General features: G+C 45.7%; 3 protein-coding genes across 8 annotated transcripts in view; 1 reads left to right on the top strand and 2 right to left on the bottom strand.

Moving 5' to 3' along the window:
* LOC142578600 (TBC domain-containing protein kinase-like protein) overlaps positions 1–6,436 on the bottom strand; it is a 68,259-nt gene extending 61,823 nt beyond the window's left edge. For 3 of the 4 annotated variants that reach the window (XM_075687994.1, XM_075687995.1, XM_075687993.1), the window contains exons 1-5: positions 853–963; positions 528–722; positions 346–412; positions 152–266; positions 24–97 (exon numbers count right to left, since the gene is read on the bottom strand). In XM_075687994.1, the coding sequence (XP_075544109.1) occupies positions 24–97; positions 152–266; positions 346–412; positions 528–722; positions 853–901 (500 nt within the window). In that variant the 5' untranslated portion in view covers positions 902–963. Of the gene's footprint in view, positions 1–23; positions 98–151; positions 267–345; positions 413–527; positions 723–852; positions 964–6,209 lie in introns of those variants that run through there. The other variant, XM_075687996.1, reaches the window with a different exon arrangement.
* An 8,759-nt stretch (positions 6,437–15,195) lies between these two features.
* On the bottom strand, positions 15,196–17,897 carry LOC142578602 (uncharacterized). Of its 3 annotated transcripts, none has more exons than XM_075688001.1 (4): positions 17,709–17,897; positions 16,519–16,553; positions 15,641–15,715; positions 15,196–15,572 (listed from the first exon to the last, which is right to left on the bottom strand). In XM_075688001.1, exons 1-4 carry the CDS (start codon positions 17,834–17,836, stop codon positions 15,481–15,483), a joined length of 330 nt encoding a protein of 109 aa, XP_075544116.1. In that variant the 5' UTR covers positions 17,837–17,897; the 3' UTR covers positions 15,196–15,480. The 3 variants fall into 3 exon arrangements, 2 of the variants coding, with proteins under 2 accessions (XP_075544116.1, XP_075544117.1); XM_075688002.1 differs by having other exon boundaries at positions 17,328–17,897; XR_012827271.1 differs by lacking the exons at positions 15,196–15,572; positions 15,641–15,715 and having other exon boundaries at positions 16,190–17,577.
* Positions 17,898–18,811: 914 nt separating this feature from the next.
* Positions 18,812–21,081, top strand: part of LOC142578603 (sorting nexin-25-like) — an 89,505-nt gene continuing 87,235 nt past the window's right edge. Inside the window, exons 1-3 of the mRNA XM_075688003.1 lie at positions 18,812–19,199; positions 19,268–19,468; positions 19,542–19,717. Of these exons, the coding sequence (XP_075544118.1) occupies positions 19,170–19,199; positions 19,268–19,468; positions 19,542–19,717 (407 nt within the window). The 5' untranslated portion in view covers positions 18,812–19,169. The remainder of the gene's footprint in view (positions 19,200–19,267; positions 19,469–19,541; positions 19,718–21,081) is intronic.

The following is a 21,081-nucleotide window of genomic DNA, read 5'->3' on the forward strand; positions in this document are numbered from 1 at the left end:
TGAAACATTTTATAACTACTCACCCCAGTGGAAAAGGTACAGTCCTGCCATTTTCAGTCATGTGACACAGTCCGTAGTTCGCAAGCTTGACTTGTTGCTGCAAGACAGAGTGTGTAGTACACAACCTACGCACACTTTCTTAAGACAATACCTTATCATCAAGAAGGATAGAGCACGGAGAGAGTGCACGGTGAACTATGCCTCTTCTATGTAGGTAGTCCAGGGCCTCCAGCACTTGCCTGCATATTCTGCTGATGCTGTAAACTCTGAAACACCATTACGAGTGCATTACTTGTCAATAATGACAATTGTCACTCCAATAGTGGCGTGAATCGCTGCACTTACGACAACTTGTTTGGAATTTCGTCTTGCAAGGAATTTCTAAAGTGCTCAATGACGACCACAAGTCTTTCTGGTGATCAAATAGAGAAATCATTATTGAAAACGAAATGTTTTTGAAGCGCACGATTATGTATAAGCGAAAATTGCACGGATATATTTTTTTTTCAGCAGGAATATACTATTACCATGTTTGCTCCGAAATGCATCAATATATGTGCAGAGGTTATTGTGGGTCAAGCATTTGAGCAACTGAAAAAGGCCAAGAACTCTAATCGAGTTCGGCGTGAGCGGTAATCCGTTGTTGCCGCAGGTGTCCCTTGCATGGCAGGAAGCGAAAAACGTTCGGGCGCCGAGTGTTGTCTTTTTCAAAGAGTGCATGTCTGGAAGAGACGTGCTACATTGGTGGACAAGTATTTACCCACTTTGCTCACTATAATTGTACAAAGGGGAATTAATGAAACGTATTCGTATTGAATAGGCGCACTCGGCACACAAGGCTGGTCCACACACCGTGGGCATGAAACCGGCGAAACTCCAAAACACATACGAAACGCCTCATCAAACCGCCCTCCACTGCTCTCCGTGACTGCGCTTCAAGCCGACGCCGAACGCGCCGCCTGTGTAGACCAGCGTTTTTAGATTGGTGTAGACAGTGTCCTGCATATTTCGCTGCGTACGTTCGAAAAAGGTTTCACGCTTATTGCTTCACTGTTCTTGCTTAAATTTTGCAGAAAAATCTCATTTTAGAGTCTACGTCGTTTAGTATAACACTTAGCAGAGTTAATTGTCTTGTTTTTAAGAAAAAATGTGCAAATTTGCCTGCACCATATGGGGGCCCCGAGAACGAACTACAGGGGCGCTACGAGCGCCGCTAGCGTGACGTCAGGGCACGGGCTCGCGCCTGTCGTCTACTACAGTTCGGGCAGTCTCTGTATGGTCCATGGAATCCGGGTGCCTTTTGCAGTGTTTTCGTTTGGTCGCTCTCGTTCCCTCTACTTGTATATGTATGGCGGTCGTCTCAAATATAATTTTGCGACGCCTTCGTTCGCTATAATTTATTCAAAGAGCTTATTTCTTAGACGACAATACCGTTTTCAATGGCAACGCTACAGTGCCAGCTGAAGGAGCGCAGACCAGCCCATTGCGCGCTTTTAATGCGCGAATCGACAACCGCAAAAACATAGCACATAAGAATCCAGCCATGAAACCATACATGCCGCGGTGCAACAAGTATGTCATAAATGCTAGCTATATATATGACTTCTACGATCGCAGCGCCAGATTTCCCTCTAGTTATACTAATATGAGACTCTATGCCTAGAGGGAAATCTGGAGCTGCGATCATTCTACCCATAGAGTTTCTCACTACAAATTATCAAAGGGTTTTACTCCGCCTTAAAGCCCCTTGATAATTTGAAAGTAGCGACACTCTCCTCCTCACGGCGCTTTCCTCCTCGATTCTCCTCACACGCCGGCTGCGCACGGCACGCTTTTGATCCTGGGCTCCCGCGGACGGGCCGCAGGATTCTATGGAGGCCTGTTCTTTTGGGCCAGTTGCGCGCCCCACTGGGGTTCAAAATTTTGAGAAATGAATGCTAATAACAGCATCGATAATGCTGAAGGCAACGTTTATGAGGAGGTTGGTTTTTTCTTAAAGCCGTATGAACGGGGTATACCCATGTAAAGGGAGCTTTGGGGCGAGTTCTATGCTCCAGACAATTTTTCTGCCACATGATCAGATGCTTTACTTCGTGCGTCTGATCTAGTATTGCTTGTGACACATCCCTTTGTGCGTGGTTTATTAAGCGAAAGCCTTAGACCCTGTTTCAAGGTCCCGTTGTGAGCTACAGAAAATATCACGTGACCGAAGGAAGGCGGGAAGCGAACCAAAGCATGTGCAGCCGCGCATAGGAGATGATTATTGATTAGCAAAGTAATGATTGATTAGTGATTGGATTAAGATGAATTCGGGTGTATTAAGGAGCATTAAGGTGGATTAAAGTTGATGAAAGTGGATTTTAATGGATTAAGGTCGATGAAGGTGGATTAGGGTGGACGAAGGTGCGTTGAGAAGATTATAGTGGATTAGGGTGGGTTAAAGTGCATGGAGGAGGATGAGGGTGGATGAAGAAGGATTAAGGTGCATTAAGGAGGATTATGGTGGGCTAAAGTGAATTAGAGTGAATGAAGGAGGATAAGGGTGGATTAAGGAGGATTAGGGTGGACTAAGATAGATGAATGTGGATTAAGGTGAATTAAGGACCATTATAGCGGATTAGGGTGGATTAAAGTGAATGAGGAAGCAGTAGGGTTGATTAAGGAGGATTAAAGTGCATTAAAGAGGGTTGGAGTAGATTAAGGTCGATGAAGGTGGATTAGGGTGCATTAAGGAGGACTCTCGTGGATTACGGTGGATTAAAGTGAATGAAGGAGGATTAAGGTCGATGAATGTGGATTCGGTGGATTAATGTGCATTAGGAGGATTATGGTAGTCTAATCGGTCTTAATACTCAATGAACCCTAATTCACCTTAGTCCACCCTAATCCACCTTGATGCTCCTTCTTCCGCCTTAATCCAGCTTAGTACTCCCAATCCGCCTTAATACAACCTAATCAACGTACATCGCCCCTAATGCACCTTAGCCTACCATATACAGTCCTAATTCTCCTTTATCAATTCGCATCCATCATAATCCGCCTTAATCCTCCATCCACCTTATTTATACACCTTAATCCAACATTATCCTGCCTAATAGTCCCAATCTACCTTAATACACCCTAATCCACCTCTATCAAGCCTAATCCAGGTCCATTGCCCCTAATCCACCTTAATCTACACTAATCCATTCTAATCGGTCTTAACCCTCCTTTATCAACCCTAATTCACCTTAATCCACATTAATGGACCTTAATCTTACTTTATCCACCTTAATCCTCCCTAATCCTAGTTCATGCACCCTAATCGGTCCTAATACCCTTTCATCAGCCCTTCACCGTAATCCACCATAATCCGCCTTAATCCTCCTCCACCCACCTTAATCTTTATTCATGCATCTTAATCCTTCTTAATGCCCTCAAATCCACCTTAATCTTCTTTAATACACTCTAATCAACCTTAATCCTCCCTAATCCACCTGATGTCAATCACTAATGATTCATTGATTAACTTGGGTAATTATTCTCTTATACAGGGGTGGACATGATTTGGGTCACCTCTGGCCGTACTTGGGTCACGTGATACTTCCAGTTTACAACGCGACCTTGAAATATAGAGATCTAAAGGCTTTCCGCTTAAAACTAAAAAAACTCAATGTTGACTAGCTAACGCTTATCACCTGCAATATACGGGTATATTTGCCACTAATTTTTTCAGGGCGCAAAGCATAATCTATAATGCTGCACTTCCGACTGAATAACAACAGTTAGCGACGTGCGAGGGGAATATTAAGCATACTGAGGACAACCGCAACAAAAGCGCTGGTGAGCAGGCCGGAAGAACGAAAAAAAAAAGCAGCATTACGGGATGCTGTGCTACGAGCTCTAAGAAAGACGCCTCAGCTCGCAAACAACGCTGTTCTTTGTCGGAATAAAGTTCTTTCGGCCAATGTCACTCAGCCACTGCTTCCTGCGCAAGCGGTCACGTTTTCCTTGTGGTATCATAAAAACGGCATAACCATCTTGAGGCTTCTTGCTGCAGTTATATGCGCAACAGCCCGGCATAGCGCTAGCACAGAGAGCAGGAAACACGGCGTACAACGTTCGCTACGCCAAGCTAAAGCGCCGAGCCAGCCGTGCTCAGGAGGAAAATGGCGCGAACGAAAAACACAAGCAAAACCCAAGATACGCGCGTTTCCAAGGGCAACGGCAGAGAGACCAATCGGCGTGCAGAAAAACGGGGGCAAAACTGGTTACCGCGGGGGGAACGCACAAGAGGCGAGGAGGAGGCGAGGAGGTCGCGTGGCGGCGGCAGAGTTCAAAGAGTGTCGTTACTTTCAAATTATCAAGGGACTTTATCACGAGTGATGGGAATGACGGTATATGAATGACGGTAGAGTGTACTAGATTCGGAGAGTGGGAGGGTCCAACGAGAGCTCCGCGCTGATGCATTTTTTATTGAAAATCCAGAGGGCGCCACCATTGCCTTCTTCTGGAGGCCACGCCCCCGCGCGTGGCGGAGGCCGCGGCGGCGCCAGTCGGAGAGCGTGCCGAATAGAAGCACGGCCGCGGTCGAGCGCAGCGTTGCAGTTGCGTTCGAGGATGACCGTGCCTGGATTAGCTGGAGTCACGCAGTCAGATGGATCGCGTTTGCAGTTTGCTTTCCTTACCTTATGTGCGTGTTTCACTGTGTCATGAGAAAGCGAAATGCATAGCTGATATTCCGAAGAAATGGGGATCATGTGCAGTAATGGGATGAGTTAAGTATAAACCCCATGCAAGCGATCCTTCACGCGACAGCGACGCGATGTATACATGGCTGTCGCGTTCGCTCGTCGCCTACAAGTTGTACCACAGAACACCTATACAAATTTAGAGAAGGGAAACTGTACCCTCCACAGTGCTACAAAAGTAAGCATAGCGGTGGCGTCGTGAACTAAAGTATGGGACCACAGGTGGCGCTGTGCAACAGGAAACGGGCCGAGCTTGAGGCAGAAAAAGAAAGGAGCGCCGAACTGGAAAGGCGGCTCGACCAGGCCCCGCACACTCTCAAGTTCAACAAATGACCACAGAGGGCGAAAAATCAATCGAGGCGCGTTGCAGCGTAAGCGCGCAAGGGGAGCTACTGTAATTTCGTCGAATACTTTAATTGGTGCTTTCTCTGCTAGGGGCGCTGAACATGTTGATTTTTTAATTTACACAAACCATTGACATGAACAATCGAGGTGTCTAAGGATGTTTTTTTACCTCAGGCAAATAGGCAGTTGATTTTTTTTAAATTTGATTGTTGAAGCTGCTTTTTAGTCATAGCGTCAAGGTTTTTGTACTTGATTAACCACCGACAGCCGACAGCCTATTGGTATCGATGTGTTTCCTGGCCGTTGGCGTTCGAATACTACGGCGGTAAAACATTTTCGAAAGCATGCTGGTTTCGTCTGCGAGTCATTACACAGACTTGCTGTAAAGAGGTCTGCTCTTGGCAAAACATAGTGCCTCATTTTGTTTAGGCGTTGATTATCATAATGAATGCGGCGGAGGTTGACGGAATACGCTTGAAGGTACGTTTTTATGCCGTTGATCTCCATAACACCGTAAGTACGCAAACCGATGTCACAGAACACCCGATGCATCATTGTGTGTTCTCCGTCATCGCTTGTTTGCTGTACGCCTACTAATTCTTCACTTCTTCTTCAAGTGTTGCATCCTCCTTTTGTCCTTGTTCTCTTGTGCTTCACTTACAGTATGTCGTTCCGTCAGCTGTAATGTGCATTTGCAAAACCAATACGTTTGATAAGACGCAGTGGTTATCATAATTTCACTACACATGTATTAAGCTGGCACATGTGGTTCAGATACAGATACCTGTATGCGGACTTGCACGACGTTGATGCGGAGATTAGGATAATTATGACACCCGTAAGGAAGAGGCAGCTGACGGCCGTAAGCTGTTGCGTTCTTTTCGCCAAATTACCCGGCCTGGTAGTGCTCTAAAGATGCTGTATAAAAGTGACACGCGGTGACAGGGAAGTTATGTTTAGCAGCCGACTGTACGTTTTGTAGCTTAGGTCTTCTTTCTTGTGCGTCTGTGCTACCCTTATTAATGAGCCATCTCTTGACTATGTTCTTGACTATGTAACCGCGTTTGTGTGGATGCGTAGACGTGTGCTTTTTGTTGTACTTGTAGAATGCAAATAAAATATTTTCAGGCTTACTCAATCTTTGGTGTCCTGTGCGTTTTTTCCAGTCGAGGCCATCGTGCCATCTGGAAACCGCATTCTGTCAGTAGCCCTACACGAAATCCAACAGCTGGAGTGCGGCGGCACTACTCGGGGTAAAGGCGGCGTAATAAGCGAAAAACCGCTCGGGATGCCCTTAAAAGTCAGTTCAGAGTGTGCCTTAACTCGATATTACTCAGCGCTACATGTATTCTGCTGCGCCTCGATCGTGCTCCCGCCAGTTTGGTTGCTCTGTGGCAAACGTAGCGCCTACACATATATGTAGGCGCTACGCTTGCCACACAGCAACTAAACTGGCGGGAGCACGATCGAGGCGCAGCAGCCAGAAACCCAGTAAAGCCACAGAACACCTTGTAAAGCGGCCGCCGTACTGTGCAAAACCCCGATGGATGGATGGATGGATGATTGTGGCTCAACGTCGTGAACTAAAGTATGTGACCACGGGTGGCGCTGTACAACAGGAAACGTACAACAGCGCGAGGAAACGCCAGGTGTGATTTTTTACTCAGAAGACCAAGTGGAAATAGCGGCCAAACAAATTGAAGAGGAAATATCAGAGAGTACTGAAACTGATTGGACTTACCCAAAGTTAATGAGACTATTTGAGCGTGAGCTAGGTAAGGCGCGAGTCAGGAAAACAAGGCAGGGATACGAAAACTCAAGAGCTGGTGGGATGAAGAGGTTAAGAAGGCCATAAAGAAACGTCAGGAAGCCTCCAGGGAACAAAGGTATTCCAAAAGTAAGGGAGAACCTGAAGCAGAAGTAGAGAGGAAATTGGTAAACTACATAAAATGCAAAAGGGAAGCATCTTATTTGATCAACGAGAAAATCAAGACAAAAGGGTCCCAATGGCTGTCAAAAATAAGCAATAAAAAAGATAAACAGGCAGCTAGAAAATTCTGGCAACATCTGAACTCCTTGGGTAATAGGACAAGCCTAGAGCAGAGGTATATAGTAACAGCTCAAGGTACTCGGTTAGAAGGAGAGGCGGCAATGGAGCATATAGGAACCATGATGAGGGAAAAATTTACAGAACAGACAAATGGTACATGCAGTACGTCGGAGAGGGATAGCCCGGTCAACCCACTGCTTTCGCTTGGACAAAAAGAGTGGGAAATGGCGGAGAAGAGGGTCCCAAGTAGCACATCGGCAGGCCCCGATGGTATTCCAATTATGTTAATAAAGAAATTGGGCCCGAAATCTAAGAAAGCATTGAGGGAGGTGGTGAGCAAAATGCTAGTGGATGGTAAAGTACCTGACGAATGGAGGCTAAGTAGGATGAGAATGATATATAAGGGAAAGGGGGACAAAGCTGACATAAATAACTACCGGCCTATAACAGTGACGTCAGTGGTTTACAGGGTGGTTATGCAGATTATAAAGGACAGACTGCAGGCATGGGTAGAGAACGAGGGGGTACTTGGAGAGCTACAGAATGGGTTCCGGAAGCATAGGAGGCTAGAAGACAATCTGTTCTCGCTAACACAGTGCATTGAAATAGCTGAAAAGGAACACAGACCCCTATGGCTGGCTTTTTTGGACATCAAGGGAGCCTATGACAGTGTACTTCAAGAGGGCTTGTGGGGCATTCTGGAAACTTTAGGAGTGCAAGATGGAGTAACCAATTTCTTAAAAGATATCTGTAAAGGTAACCGGGTGATTATACAATGGGAAAAGCAGGTTTCGGAGCCTGTGATGATTCGGCGGGGGCTTAGGCAGGGGTGCCCATTGTCACCTCTGATGTTTATGCTGTACCTACAAGGTCTAGAGGCCAAAATACAGCAAAGCGGACTCGGCTTCAACCTATCATTTCTCAAGCAAGGAAAATTGATTGAACAGTCATTACCAGGGCTGATGTACGCGGATGATATTGTATTAATGGCTGACAATGCAGAAGATCTGCAGGAATTAATGGACATATGTGGTACAGAAGGAGACAGGTTAGGCTTGAAGTTTAGCAAAGAAAAATCAGCAGTCATGATTTTTAATGATAACAGTTGCGGCGAGCATAAGATACAGGAGGCCACGCTGGAGATAGTCGATAAACACAAGTACCTTGGGGTGTGGATAAATAATGGCATTGAGTATCTGACAGAGTACGAAAAATATCTAACGACTAAAGGTAACAGAAGTGCAGCGATTATGAAGAGTAGGGCACTGTGGAACTACAATAGGTACGAGGTAGTACGAGGGATATGGAAGGGGGTAATGGTACCAGGCCTGACTTTTGCCAATGCAGTTCTATGTATTAGAACAGAGACCCGGCAACAGTTGGAAATTAGGCAACGTGGTGTGGGTAGGCTCGCTCTGGGAGCACATGGCAAGACACCAAATCTTGGAGTGCAGGGGGATCTGGGATGGTCTTCTTTCGAGGGCAGAGAGGCTAGTAGCAAGATAGCATTCGAGGAGCGATTGAGAAAAATGGGGGAAATTCGGTGGGCTAGGAAGGTTTTCAGTTACTTATACAGGAGGAATGTTGACACGAGGTGGAGGAAGCGAACTAGAAAATTGACAAGCAAATACTTGGGCAGTAGCGGGGGAACAAGTAAGGAATCATCTGTCAAGAAAAAGGTTAAGGAGGCAGAGAGGGGTATGTGGAGTACAGAGATGCAAACCAAATCGGCATTGGAGACATACAGGACGTTTAAGCAAGAAATAGCCAAAGAAAATATTTACGATAACTCTAAGGGAAGCTCATTGTTGTTCGAAGCCAGGACAGGTGTACTGAGGACTAAAACGTACCGAGCCAGATACCAGGAGATAGATTTGGTGTGCGAGGCGTGTAGAGAGGAGGAGGAAACTGCGGAACACGTGATACTTGCTTGTAAACAACTTCACCCTGCAGTTGAATCTAACGGGGAACTATTCAAAGCCTTGGGTTTTAAAGACAGTGAAAGTAGAATAGACTTTGAACAGGTAGAAATAACTAAACGGAGGCTATCTGATTGGTGGACAATATCAACGCAAAAGTAAAGGAGTAAATACATAGGTATGCATGCATATAGAACCATTAAAGGCTAGGTGGCGCGCGCCGCCGCCGCCCGATTCAAAGGGTTGAGCCACAATCATCCATCCATCCATCCATCGGGGTTTTGCACAGTACGGCGGCCGCTTTACAAGGTGTTCTGTGGCTTTACTGGGTTTCTGGCTGCTGCGCCTCGATCGTGCTCCCGCCAGTTTAGTTGCTGTGTGGCAAGCGTAGCGCCTACATATATGTGTAGGCGCTACGTTTGCCACAGAGCAACCAAACTGGCGGGAGCACGATCGAGGCGCAGCAGAATACATGTAGCGCTGAGTAATATCGAGTTAAGGCACACTCTGAACTGACTTTTAAGGGCATCCCGAGCGGTTTTTCGCTTATTACGCCGCCTTTACCCCGAGTAGTGCCGCCGCACTCCAGCTGTTGGATTTCGTGTAGGGCTACTGACAGAATGCGGTTTCCAGATGGCACGATGGCCTCGACTGGAAAAAACGCACAGGACACCAAAGATTGAGTAAGCCTGAAAATATTTTATTTGCATTCTACAAGTACAACAAAAAGCACACGTCTACGCATCCACACAAACGCGGTTACATAGTCAAGAACATAGTCAAGAGATGGCTCATTAATAAGGGTAGCACAAACGCACAAGAAAGAAGACCTAAGCTACAAAACGTACGGTCGGCTGCTAAGTATAATAATGTCCCTGTCACCGCGTGTCACTTTTATACAGCATCTTTACAGCACTACCAGGCCGGGTAGTTTGGCGGAAAGAACGCAACAGCTTACGGCCGTCAGCTGCCTCTTCCTTACGGGTGTCATAATTATTCTAATCTCCGCATCAACGTCGTGCAAGTCCGCATACAGGTATCTGTATCTGAACCACATGTGCCAGCTTAATACATGTGTAGTGAAATTATGATAACCACTGCGTCTTATCAAACGTATTGGTTTTGCAAATGCGCATCACAGCTGACGGAACGACATACTGTAAGTGAAGCACAAGAGAACAAGGACAAAAGGAGGATACAACACTTGAAGAAGAAATGGAAGAATTAGTAGGCGTACAGCAAACAAGCGATGACGGAGAACACGCAATGATGCATCGGGTGTTCTGTGACATCGGTTTGCGTACTTACGGTGTTATGGAGATCAACGGCATAAAAATGTACCTTCAAGCGTACTCCTTCAACCTCCGCCGCATTCATTATGATAATCAACGCCTAAACAAAATGAGGCACTATTTTTTGCTAAGAGTAGACCTCTTTACAGCAAGTCTATGTAATGACTCGCAGACGAAACCAGCATGCTTTCGAAAATGTTTTACCGCCGTAGTATTCGAACGCCAACGGCCAGGAAACACATCGATACCAATAGGCTGTCGGTGGTTAATCAGGTACAAAAACCTTGACGCTATGACTAAAAAGCAGCTTCAACAAAAAAATTTAAAGAAAATCAACTGCCTATTTGCCTGAGGTAAAAAAACATCCTTAGACACCTCGATTGTTTATTTCAATGGTTTGTGTAACGTAAAAAATTTAGCATGTTCAGCGCCCCTAGCAGAAAAAGCACCAACTAAAGTATTTGACTAAATTACAGTAGCTCCACTTGCGCGCTTACGCTGAAACACGCCTCGATTGATTTTTCGCATAGAGTTTTTTCGCCCTCTCGTCTCCCCAGTGTTGCCGGTATGAGGGCAGCAATATATAGGCGCCGAAACTAGCGTGACACGTTCTTAATTAACTTAAGTTGATGTGTTTTAGTGTAAAAAGCAGCATAGATTATTTCTGAAAGTCTTGCAGTAGGTTCTTATTCTTGCACGTATAAAAATTCAATCGTTTGCTCGTTCCGTGCGACAATCGGAAGTACTTGAGTTATGTACAGCATAGAGTTGAAACTCTATGATGTACAGCCAGTTCCGGCTTCGCGCTATTGGCTAGTCGCTCATAGCACTTCCGGGCGACGAGCGACGAATTCTAGATTTCCAGCACCGAGCGATCGCGCGACAAGACCTAGCGATCTGTTCACGCGACGGCCCGATCCGTCGCTCGAAGCCGTCGCTCGTCGCTTTAACTGCGTGGCATAATTAGGTGTTACATAAAAATTGGTGAACCTTTGTTTTCTTTCTTTCTCAAAGCGATATATTGAATGCTAACAAAATTTCCCCGCTGCCCTAATAACGGCAGCAATTTGAGATTTAGGGAGCCTATATGGGTCACATTATTTGTTACGTGCAGCACATTCTTTTTTTAGGTTAATTGTGGGTTTTGAAAATATATACGAAATAGCTTTTTTCTTCCCTATTTTTATGCGTCATATACGCCTGAGATGTAGTTGGTTTTCCAGACCCCTTGGGTGAATAAAGCAAAACACATTGTTTATATATTTGCTTGGATTAGGAAGCATGTTATCGGTTGTCTATGTCTTCGAGCTCGCGCAGGTTTCCATTGACACGTGCCTCCAATCTGAATGACCGTTCAACTGAGAGCGGGAGCGTTCTCTTTGATGACCGGCCTTCATCTGTTGCATACGAGGTCGTTCTCTTTCGCGTGGGCTGCTCGGGTGTAGGATGCTCGTAGAGAGAATCCTGAAAATACGGCAAAAGATTGTGGGTACCGCAACAGACCGAAGCGCAGGCTTTCCACGCTGTGTAGATACTTCCTGACCTTCAACGATATGCACATAATGCCTCAGTATGTACTTTGCATCAAAGTGCAGCTCACGAAAGGAGTCGGTGTCGTCGAAAGGGCCGATCGGTGCGGTGAAGAATGAGCTCCTGCACGCGTCACCGTTCTTCATCTTTAGGGACTCCGAAGGGCGAGAGCTTGTCCAGACCTTTCAATCTTGTGTATACGGTTATGCAACTCACTACACAACAGTAGTTCTTTCGCCGAAGTGTGCCCATCCTCTCATTCTTCGAACACTGTGCCAAGTCGCCGAGTTACAAGACAAACCATAACACATATGCGAGGGCCGTCTGCGCGCTTAGATATCGTGCAGACGGCATCGCTTGACGGAAGCGAGGAACCTCAATTTATGGCAAAGCAGTAATTTTATTGTATTCTTTTTTTACATATCTGGTACAAAAATCAATTAGAGAGAAAATGACGAAATAAACACAAGCACGACGGCGTGTTCAGGAGACGACAGCTGGGCACCGCCGTAAACACCATAGTCAGGCGTGGTTCCGCCGGGCCGTCGAGGCACCGGATTGGCCGGAACGTCAGAAGAAGGCGACTGCAGCGCCGCCACAAATTTCAATGTTTTTTTGCTTCACTCTCGCCGCTTGTCGGGGCTTCCGCTGGACCCACTCCCCCATAGAGTTACTATACTGACTCTAGAGGACAAGCTACCCATAGCATAGAGTTTCATTTTGTAGGAAACTCTAGGTCTCCTCGATTTGGCTGCACCTTTTGCACTAGTTCAGAAAAGTGTCGCGCCAGTGCAGCGCCAGTTCTTGAAGTGTGAGTGTAGCGTGACACTAGCGCTTTCGGTGCAGCGGTCAAATCGAGGACAAAAGTGCAGAAACGTACAGGCCTTCGTCTGCTGCGACTGGGCGGCTGTGGCTTTTCTTTTGTTGGTGTGTCATTATGCAGAAAGCATGACCAAGCGTGGTTTCCACACCTTTCTGAATCATATATGGCACAACGTTTCAAACGACTGACCGATGTGGTTTCGCGCAAACTTAACGTCGAGGTAGCGGTAAGCTCGTGAAAATTAATACAAACGACTGTAACCTGAGGGAAAATCCTGGCCTTCAGTGCACTTAGCAGCAGTTGAATCCGGAAAGCGCCCTTAACAAGATGCTGCGTACACATCCTGAAGAAAACTGGCGTCCGTGCTGCGTTACTAATAGCAGGCGCCGTCGATGCCGTCTACCAAAACCCGCACGGCCACGGAGCCGCATATGTCGTCTGCTATCAAAAGCCTTGCACTACGTGCACGAGAAAAGAACTTGCGGAGAGTATAGTGCCGAAATGTATATGAACTCGTGCAGCACGACGTCAAATCAAGTGCCGAAGTGCAGTTGGCAGTATAGTAACTCTATGCAGTTGGCGCTAGCTGCACTAGGTGTTCTGTGGCTGCACTGGCAAATGTCGAGGTAGCGGTAAGCTCGTGAAAATTAATACAAACGACTGTAACCTGAGGGAAAATCCTGGCCTTCAGTGCACTTAGCAGCAGTTGAACCCGGAAAGCGCCCTTAACAAGATGCTGCGTACACATCCTGAAGAAAACTGGCGTCCGTGCTGCGTTACTAATAACAGGCGCCGTCGATGCCTTCTACCAACACCCGCATGGCTACGGAGGCGCATGTGTCGTCTGCTATCAAAAGCCTTGCACTACGTGCACGATAAAAGAACTTGCGGAGAATCTAGTGCCGAAGTGTACATGAACTCGTGCAGCACGACGTCAAATCGAGTGCCGAAGTGCAGGTGGCGCTAGCTGCACTGGCAAATCGAGTGCTAGAGTGCTGCACTCCCTGAACTAGTGCAGAAAGTGCAGCCAAATCGAGGAGACCTTCTATGACCCATAGGGCCCATGCATTGAAATCGGGAACCGCAAGAGCGCCGCCATGTTGCTACGCGCCGAGGTTGCCAGCTCCTGAGACGCTTGCTAGACTTGGTGACAGTAGTCAGTTTTAATCCGGCAACAGTAGCAGCGTAGCAGCATGGCGTCTCGCTTGTACTGTCGAGATGTGTGCGTGCAGCCGTGTGTTTGGGCTTTATAAGTTGGTTCTTTATTCTATGTTGCGGGACGGTGCGGGTGTGGTCCATGTTGGCCGTACAGGTGGCAGTTATGCAACCGAGGGATGATCCTGTTGAAGTTTCCGGTGGTATGCGGTTTTCAGCGGTCACGCCTGTTGCAGGAGTGTCACTCGACGAGGTTACGAGCTCGAAGCTGTGGTCAGATTCCTCGTTGGCGTTCCGTAATTCTCTTCGCACGGGCGCGGTATGTTGCAAAAGCCGCTTTCGCGATCTATCGTCGCGACGATAGATCGGGCTTTTTTATTATTATAAGCACTGATCCAGTTGGGGTAGGGCACATGTAACCTACAAACGGAAGTCTCAGGAGAGCACCTGAGATTATAATAAAGCAGGCGGCGCAGGAACTCCAGGGCACCCAAGGGACAGTGGGGGGATCAAAGCTCGAAGCAGAACGGTACGTAGGTTGGGGCCGCCGAGGCAGGTGTGTGCCAGGAAGTGTTCGCACGGACAGCTCCCCTGGCACGCGCAGCAGTGCCTCGCAAGGTCGAGATACCTTAAAGGCACCTGCGCCCATCATTTTTCTTTTGCCTCGGTGCAGTGTGCACGATTAAAGAGAATAATATGGAGGGCATCCGGTGCAGTCGCGAATGCGTCATGACAAATGTAGCTCGCGTCGCCTGGCGTGTGCAGTAATATCAGAGTTGGTTGTGTGAACTTTATGCATAATACGCTTTGTTACGGTACCTTAACGCAATGGGTCTAGAGGACGGTGTTGGTACATTTTTTCGTACCGCCCTAATCCTATACCCCCTACTACAAACACACACACACATACCCCCCTCTTTTTATGTATACATACAATTCCTTGCCATGACGGATCCATAGCCTCCTTTATTTTTGAAAAATAGAGGAGGCTATGGACCAATTGACCAGTTCAAGTTGTCAACTTGTCAGTAACTGTCATAGGAATCACTGTATTAAACACAATTCCACGATTGGATTGTTTACTTTCATTTTTTGTTGTAACACTGAGGACTACATAGAACTTTATTTTGTATATGTGAGAGAAGTATGTGGATATCACGAGCTTAAGCCAATGTGCGATACACAGACAAAGCAGCTGCTACAACATGAACTGCATTGAGGGCCACACAACACATACGTAATTAAAGGTGCAAAATATAGGGGGAAGCTTCAAAATACGCTCTGTAGCACTGCAAAGTGTAACATATATTGTATGTGTACAATAAATGTTCAAAAATACAATGCATCAATGTCCCATTTGCCTTCAAGTTTATTATCAAGTTCAAGTTTACTGAAGTTTATTATGAGCATATGTACAACAGGAATCTACTGACACACCCGTAGTCAAGGTGGCTGTTCGAGGTGTGCTGGCTGCCTCAGTGTAAGAAAAAGAAATTGGGTGAATGTCGACACCACTGCCACTGCTTCTTGCCTCTGACCTGCACGTGCCTCCACGGCATCTTTGTGCACAAGTGTGCTGGCGTGGCGAAGGAGTCATCCAAGAGAAAGGGTATCGTTTACATGGAGAAGTGGCTGTTCACGTTGCCTGCCGCTTTCCCTCAAATGTTTCCTTGGCGACTAGGGTGACACACCCCCAGTCAAGGTGGCTGTTCGAGGTGTGCTGGCTGCCTAAACGAAAGAAAAAGCAAGAAATTAGATGAATGTTGATACCAGTGCTATTGCTTCTTGCCTCTTACCTGCATTTGCCTCCACGGCCTCTTGGCTTGCGGAGTCTGTATGAGGGAGCTGCTGTGAGTAGGCGTAGGCATTGTCTAAGCAAAAAGAAAAGGCCATTCAAATGGGAAATTATTGAAATCAATGCAGTTATGTCTGCTTCTTGCACTCTTCTTGCCCAAAAATTTTCAAACATAGTGTCCAGTACACACCAGGACTTTGACTGCTTCTGCTTTTTACCTGCAGGTGTTGCTGCGAGATCCTTAGTATGGCTGCGTGCAGCATTGTAACACTTGGTGGAGGCATTTGAAGTGGTAGCCGAAAATATAAAGAATCATCCTTGTCTGCACGAATGCTTTCAATTTCTAAATGCAGTGGTAACTATCACTATTAGTGCAAGGCCCCCCACATCTATGCGGCAAGTTCCATAGCTCGAAACTGAATTTTTCCTTTAGTGTTTCACAAGACGTCTGATATGTCCACATTAGATGTGATGTGTTTGTTTTTATTTCCCACTGTGGAGAGAGCATCATTAAATTGTGTTTTTTTTTATTTTTGCGTGTCTTGTTTTTTGGTTTATTTCTGAATTTATCAAGCACCAGTCTCACGATGCTAAAGTGACTGATGTAATGGCAATCAGCTTTTGTTTTGCAGAAAAACAACGCATTTCCTGACCCATTGTTTGACATCCCCTCACTCGCATAATTTTGCAGAGTATTCTACCTATATTGACTTACTTGACCTCCACTAAAGAGTCTTGCATTTTCAAATATGACTCTTTCCTTAAAATCATTCGACACTTCTCATAATTTCTGTACCTTGGGCTTCGATACTCTGCATTCACCATTTTTGCTTGTTTCTGACTAAAAATGTCTTCTTTAATTTAGAGCTTAAATTTTACCTTTGGAACACACGGAAGGGCTTGCCATTGCATATCTGCATAAAAGGGAAACATGTTTCATTAAACATTTGCAAAATCCAATTGAAGATTGATGAATGCAGCTTGCAGTGTGATATGACTGAATGAGCCATAAAAGTAACTCATCTCACTTGGTAAATTAAAGCACATATTAGTGTGATGTGCAAGATACGTTACACTAACGTGGTGGGTTCTCTTGCTTATACAGCAAAATAATCGGTGCGCGAGAAAAAAATTATCTTTGCATACCCCTTGTATACACTGATTTAAGGAGAATGAGCTGGAGCTGTCCACATGATCTACTTATTTTACCTGCGAGTATGGTCAACAAAAATGTGTCCCAGCTGCTTAGTGGTACTTGAGATTATGTCAGTATTGGATATGGTGCCTGTTGTCTAAAATAATTGAATTTTGAAAATGCTCGCAGGGATCTGATGTGCATATCTGCAGTTTATGGATACATGTAAAAGACTCAGCATCAAGTGCAAGTGAACGTTCCCGCATGCCCGGAGTCAATCATGCAAATAGATTCGCTGCACAAATTTGTGACCAGAAAAGATATTCCATATGAAATGGCATGCCAGGAAGTGTTGAAAATATTGCACAGTTAATAAAACGCCTACGCTATTAATATGTGGGTTGATGCACTCGTTATGCAAAACGGAGGTGAGGCGTGCAGACAGGACACAAGAGTAGAGTATTTACAAGCAAACAACACGAGCGCCGCCCACTTCTCTACTCTTGTGTCCTGTCTGCACGCCTCACCTCTGTTTTGCATAATGAATCCTTACCAAGTAGCTGAGCTTTCTGCCGTTCTAAGTCTCGATGCACTCGATTTCGTCCGCATTAGGCACTCGCCTCTTGATTACTTCGTGGCACAGAAATACTCGGCATCAGGCTGTTTGTCTGCTGTGGCCTTTGTAGAAGCATGATTGTTCAAAGTGCAACAATTAAACAGATTCTTTGAGTTGCTTGCGGCTTCGCCAGTACAATTCCGGTGCGCTGGTCCGCCTGTCCAGCAATTTCCTACTGAAGGGAAACCTGCAAATAAAAACACCGCTCCGCATGTAGAAAAATGCTCTACTGTGACGCTTCTCAAACGATTGTGATGCACCACAAGAGCTGCCTACTCGCGTGATATTCTCAACAAGGAGATACATTTGTTTACTTACATGTGAAGGTATATGCCAGAGCACTTCGGGGCTTCGGTGGCACACAAGGCACGAGTGTGTGTGCCATAGCGTCCGATGTCGACGCGCGATCGCATGTCAAACCTAAACTGTACGAAACTACTACGCATCCAAAAAACAGATTCGAAACCGAAATTCGCGTCATCCTTTATTGCAAGAATGCGTACATCGTGATTTCATAAGTCGCGGACTTAGCGATCGCTTTCTGTAAACTTAATATTAACGTACCACCTTCATAAAGCCATCAGGTATGCGTTTTTATATGAGAAAGCATAAGGTGACGTGTACTTGCTTTCAGCTCTTTCAATAGTAATTGCGCTGGCCACATTGACCAGTAGCAACAGGGCGGCGCCCTAGAGGTTCCCACTTTTCCGGCCCAGCTTTTCCTCTAGAGTTGTTCTACTAACTCTATGCACTCCCCCATTCTAGTACACTCTAATGAGCGTCTGCGACGTATCTGCGAGGCTCGTGTTGGCTGGTGTTGTAAGAGGCTTCGTTTAAAACGTAGATATGGCTACACAAATAACACGTTCTCAAAGTAAAATTTTCATAAAATGTTTCCATTCACGCATACTGCATCTTTACTCACCTACAATGCATGACCAAGCGAAGAAAAGCAAGAACAGACGACCAACTGTTTCAAAGCGAGCGCGAACCTTGTCGTCTGCTTTCCAACTTTAGCGGCCCACTGATACTTTTTACGTAACATATAGTCGTACACGCAATAACAAGTTTTCATAGTTGAACAAAACATTTTTCCGCAAAATAATAAGCTAAAACAGCTTTTCACGTGCTGTTTTAGTAGAAAATGTAGGCTATGCAGGTACCCCACCGCGAAAATCGGCCCCATCGGCCCACGGGAACACGTGCACAGGAGGCTATCTAAAAACGTTGACTATGCCTGAGCACTGTGGTAGCGTTTTATTTCTCCATGGTGGTACTGGGAATGCTTGTCAGCCAAAATATATTCGCCTTTTTATTTTCTTGCTATAAACAAAAGTCCTCGACGCCATAAATAATATCAACAACTAGTTTCGGTTTTGTTTCCCTGGCTGCCCTTGCGCTTTATGCTTTGGTTTTGCGGCCAGCTACGGTGGCCAGGTGGCTGCGGTGGCTTCGGAAGCCTCGGCTGGTTTGGTGCGGTGCCTTTGGCAGCAGCGCCGAAGGTGGTAGCGAGGGGCCAGTTTACCTTGTTATAGTTCTTTTATCCGATGTACTACGTGAAAAATGCGTGCACGGACTTTGATGTATGCGACCTGCAGCCGCTGGAAGTATCTTCATAGTGGTCTTGGATGAGCGAAACATCAACGCCCCCAGTTTTGGGGTTCATGACAGCCTGACAAGGATGCTCCGCTCACATGACGGGCACTAGGGAAACTCACGTGGTTTACTTTCGTTGCAGATAACCAGTGAAAAATTTGTGGGAAATTACAGAAATAAGCAATGAGAACGTTGGGAAAAAATCTCATCAAGGTAATGACGCGCGAAGAACGTGCACGATTTACTCCTGACATCCTTGCTGTTTTTCCTCTCTTTGGCAGGGAAGCTTCGTGGTGTGCATTGCTGCTGCGTTGACTCATTATTACGGCCACTTGGACACGGCAGGAGTGACACTAATGTATGTTGGTATGGTGTCGCTTGGTGTCATCTTAGGTTGCCGAAGTGCGCTTTGTACCGACGACCAGTATCCCGTTGTACTGAGAGAACATGACGGAAACCATTTGTTGAAGCAAGTGCTACAGGTGATCCGCGCTGCTAATTGTTTGTTTCAAAGCCCCTTAAAATTGTTTTCGCTGCCTCTCCCCAATTTTGCAGGAAAAGATGAAGGAATACTGTCGTATAGACGGCTCGGAGAAGTCCAAGCACATCGTCTTTTCTCGCACAGTCGACGCGAGGATAAATGAAATATTTGATCTTGTCTTCAGAGATTTTATACTGCCATGGTACAAGCACCTGGTTCCTGACCACCGGTGTTTCTGCATGCTTCTCAGGTGACGGTGTTTGGTCTCTGTGCATGTGTGCCCAAATGTGTTTATGCTTGTAACACGCTGCATTTAATGACTCTGGCTTCTGAAAAATCTTTGGCATGGAACTTTCTCTGCTTGTTCAGCACCAAGCCCTTTGCTGGATAATTTGCTTAAGACGTTTAAAAGAAGTAAGCTGTTCCACGAGGTAGAGTATCTTTGAAAGAGTTTTCTGACCAGTACTTCTGCAATGTTGTCCAGTGGCATGCAGAAATTTTCATTGCTCAAGTAACACTACATCTGAGCTATGTTGTTTTGAACAGAATATTGACATGTAAAATAGTTCACGGTTTCGGTGAACAATTTTCGTGAGCCAATCTGTGTTACAATGTTACTGTATGGAACAAAACGCGCCTTTGTGTACTGAAAGTTTATCGAGTGTTATCGCTGATTCAATTTGTTTTCTGTTTTCACCGACGCGAATTGATGTAGTAGTAGTAAAAAGCGCCTTTATTATGTGGATAGCCTTCCTGGAAGGCACGCGAGCACCAGCAATTACGCTGGAACCTTTGCTGAGTCATGTGTAAAAGCTTTCATGCTTGACCTGCAGATCAAATTTAGACGATTGACAAGTGTGCTCGCCGCTAACATTGTGCTGAGTGTTACTTGCCAGTTTTCATAAATATTTGTTAAAGATGAAGACAAAAGGAACACACATGACAGGACTGGTGCTATTTCCAACTGACGTTTATTTCAAATGATCAACGGACCAATTTCACCGAATGTACTTCAGACGTTGTGTATCAGATACCCTTAGATTGTGGACGCATTTATATAGGACAAACCGGCCAGTGCTTCAATGACAGGGCTAGACAGCACAATAATGACGTTAGAATAGGATACGGTGGTCACTTGGCTGAACACTGCAACAAGTGCACATGCACACCCATGTTTGGTGACACAGCTTTTTTTAGGAAAGAAAACAAGAAAAAGCAAAATAGTTTAAGCATATTTTATAATGAAAGCAGGTGACAAGCGCATCAGCTGCCCATCTTCGGTTTTGCAAGAAAAACAAGTGACATTTCTTTTGAGGTATCTGGGCACATTAACTGATTGACCATACAATCGTGTGTATGATGTGATTGACTTATACAATCTTTTGTGTGTATGATGATGTACCTGATGATAATGATGTACCTGATGTGCAGAGCATATATAGATGATTGTTTGAAATAAACGCCAGTTGGAAGTAGTGCCAGCCCTGTCGTATGTGTTCCTATCGTTTTCATCTTTAGCACATTTTTAATAAAACTGTCAAGACGAACCTATTCGCCCAAACTAAGGTATTGTTGTTACTTGCTTTTGCTGGGCACAGGTTTACCCAATAAACA

Source organism: Dermacentor variabilis, chromosome 4 (genome assembly GCF_050947875.1).
Source record: "Dermacentor variabilis isolate Ectoservices chromosome 4, ASM5094787v1, whole genome shotgun sequence".
NCBI lineage: Eukaryota > Metazoa > Arthropoda > Arachnida > Ixodida > Ixodidae > Dermacentor > Dermacentor variabilis.

What these genes read in the sequence shown, in the direction of transcription:
- LOC142578602 (XM_075688001.1), bottom strand. Translation starts at nt 17,836, where the DNA reads ATGCGTAGTAGTTTCGTACAGTTTAGGTTTGACATGCGATCGCGCGTC. An exon ending in TCTGGCATATACCTTCACAT is followed by an intron (nt 16,554 to 17,708) that starts GTAAGTAAACAA and finishes CCTTTTATGCAG; the next exon opens with ATATGCAATGGCAAGCCCTT. An exon ending in CCCTTCCGTGTGTTCCAAAG is followed by an intron (nt 15,716 to 16,518) that starts GTAAAATTTAAG and finishes CTTTTTGCTTAG; the next exon opens with ACAATGCCTACGCCTACTCA.